This window comes from Thermomyces dupontii (assembly GCF_041956625.1).
Source record: "Thermomyces dupontii strain NRRL 2155 unplaced genomic scaffold VTN31scaffold_25, whole genome shotgun sequence".
Taxonomy (NCBI): domain Eukaryota; kingdom Fungi; phylum Ascomycota; class Eurotiomycetes; order Eurotiales; family Trichocomaceae; genus Thermomyces; species Thermomyces dupontii.
Window position 1 is genome coordinate 1 of NW_027192330.1, and position 2574 is coordinate 2574.

General features: G+C 54.3%; 1 protein-coding gene across 1 annotated transcript; it reads right to left on the minus strand.

Moving 5' to 3' along the window:
• Positions 1 to 432: 432 nt before the first annotated feature.
• On the minus strand, positions 433 to 2282 carry VTN31DRAFT_3429 (uncharacterized protein; the record flags this gene model as incomplete). Its single annotated transcript, XM_069403707.1, has 2 exons — positions 433 to 1354; positions 1417 to 2282. 2 exons carry the CDS (start codon positions 2280 to 2282, stop codon positions 433 to 435), a joined length of 1788 nt encoding a protein of 595 aa, XP_069257111.1.
• Positions 2283 to 2574: the final 292 nt, after the last annotated feature.

Here is a 2574-nt window from a genome sequence, read left to right on the forward strand (position 1 = left end):
TTTTTTTTTTTTTTTTTTTTTTTTTTGTCGATGTTTGTAAACTGCTCTGCAGTCAATTCCAACCTAGATCGTCCTCTCCTGGGAAACCTGACGTCTCCATTGTCACCTTCAGTCAGCTTCTACGGAACAATACCTTCCGGATCGGTGATCTGACTCGAAAAGCAACGGAATCCGGTAGTGGAGAACCGATGGATCAGGCCTGAAGAGCTATGATGAATTATCATATCATGTTATCTCCGGGTATTGATTGTTCGTAGCATACGCAACACCGACAACTTTGCACCAAACACCCAAATAAATACCAGACACGAGAAACGTCCAAAACGCCGGACAAAACTCTCAACTCGATAACTCCCTGGAACGGCCCAAACAAATAAATGTAGTGTATCCACTAATGTTTCCTCCGTACACGTCCCCGAAAAACGAGCTAGACTAGACTCGCCGGAATAGCGCCATAGCTTCTTCCTTACTCCACTCCAGGTCGATCTGGCCCTCATACACCGACTCGGCCAGTCGCTTGAACCGATCGTACGTGTCGCCGTATCGCTCCTCGCACTCCTTGAAGACCTTCGTCACCAGGCTCCGGCTGATGCCCGGGTCGTCGGCGTCGCCAAAGTGCTTCTCGACGCGTTTCTTGAGCGAGTCCGCACCGCGCCGTAGCTCCTTGGCGTCATACGTGGCGGCGAGCTTCTTGGCGACGTGTCTCGAGTGGCTCGGCCGCTGGGCCACCTCCGGTGGGTGGCTGGTGCGCGCGACGAGCGTCTCGGTCGACTCGATAAAGTCCAGCAGCTTACCGAGCGGTCGGTGGATGACTGCGTCCAGGTAGAGCTTCATATGCTCTTGGTAGTCCTGTCGCGCGCGGTCCCGCCATCGCTCAAGCACCTGGAGCCCACGGTCATCCACCTCTTCGATGTAGTGGTTCATGTTCTCGATCAGCAGGATGTGGTAATTGAGAACCTCCTTGTCTTCCGGATCGCCCGCCGCACCAGATTGGCCGGGTGCCTCCTTGGCGATGAACTTCAGACTCTCCCACATGGCACGGTTGATCCGCTCGTAGGCCTCGTTAACGAGAACCCGGACGTCGGAAAAGCTGGACATTGACTGCGCCACCAAGATGTTTTCAATGGCCGCGGAGAAGTTCGGGAACGTCCGCATGAACGAGATGACGCCTTTCCTCTTCTTCACCTTCACCTTGGTCTCTTCAATGGCCCGGACCTGCTCGTCCACAAAACGATTAAAGAGCCCGTTGAGGCGAGTCCGCAGTTTCTGCAAAGCGTGGACTAGGAAATCCTGGTTGGTGTCCTCGTACTCAGAAATGGTTGACTCCAAAGCCGCCAACACACCAACGCCTTGCCTAGGTCTCACTGTTAGCACGATGTGCAGGTTGATGTAGAAATCCGGTTAAGAAGCACTTACAGCTGATCCGCTTTGATCACCCAATCAAGCATGTTCTGCAGCTCGACCGTCCAGAACGAGTAAATTCCGTCCATGATCTGCTCTACCCTCTTGGCGAGATCCCGATCAGGATCGTGAGACCGTCTGACACCGAGATCGGGAACCTGCCGGTCCTCTGGGCTGCTCTCGGCCACGATGTCCGGGAACTCGGCGTTGGACAAGGAGTCCATGTGGAAGAATCGAACCACGAAATTCTGCTCGCGAGATATAACCCTCGTCGTCTCACGCAAAAACCCACTGAACACCTCAAAAGGCTCGTACTTGCCGCTCCCTTTGTCGTCGCTCAGTGAGCGTGACCCCGGCGTGATACGAACAGTCTTTCCTCTCCTCACGGTCAACTTGCGAGCCGCAGCAGTGGTGAGCCCCTCGCTCTTGTCCTCCTTGTCCGGATTGGTAAAGAGAAGCTCGTACTCCTCGCCGCTCCCTTTCTTTGCTGCTCGCTTCCACGACGCCGAGTGCTCCCTGAATTCTCTCTGGTACGGAATTTTCACATCTTGCTCATACAGATTAATGAGTCCAGACCACTCCGTCGAGCTGATCTCCCGAGCGAACAGCATGAGCGCATTGTACGGCCACAGTTCTTGACGCGCAACATCACGGGCAGCATCGTTCAGCTTCAACGGGTCTTTCTCAGCATTTGCGGCGGCATTCGAACGTTTCTGCTCGGCCAACTTGAAAGCAATAGACATGAACTGCCGAAGCCGCTGCAGAAATGCGGTTGCTTCGGCTCGATATTCATTCTTCTTTTCCAGGACGGCCCGCATCTGCCCGACCTCCGAATCGGCATACACGCCAATACTTCCGTGGTCACTGGCAGCGTCGCCCATGCGCTTTTTGTTCTGGCGCACATCCGAATCGATCGTAAGCATCGCCTTATACAGCATAGAAAGTACTGCCTCCGTCTCCTTGATGCCCTGGGGACTGTCTAGCGACGCTTCCTTCAGGGGCTGGAGATCGCGATGGGAGATCGATAGGGTCTTCAAAAGGTTCTGCAGCTCACTCTGGAGCAGCTTCTGGTTCGCTGTTTGCACCTGGAGACCCTGTGATTGCGCCTCAATGTAGGCGACATCGTCATGAAGGGTCTAGCGTGTGCGTCAGCATTGTTCGACCTACAAAAAA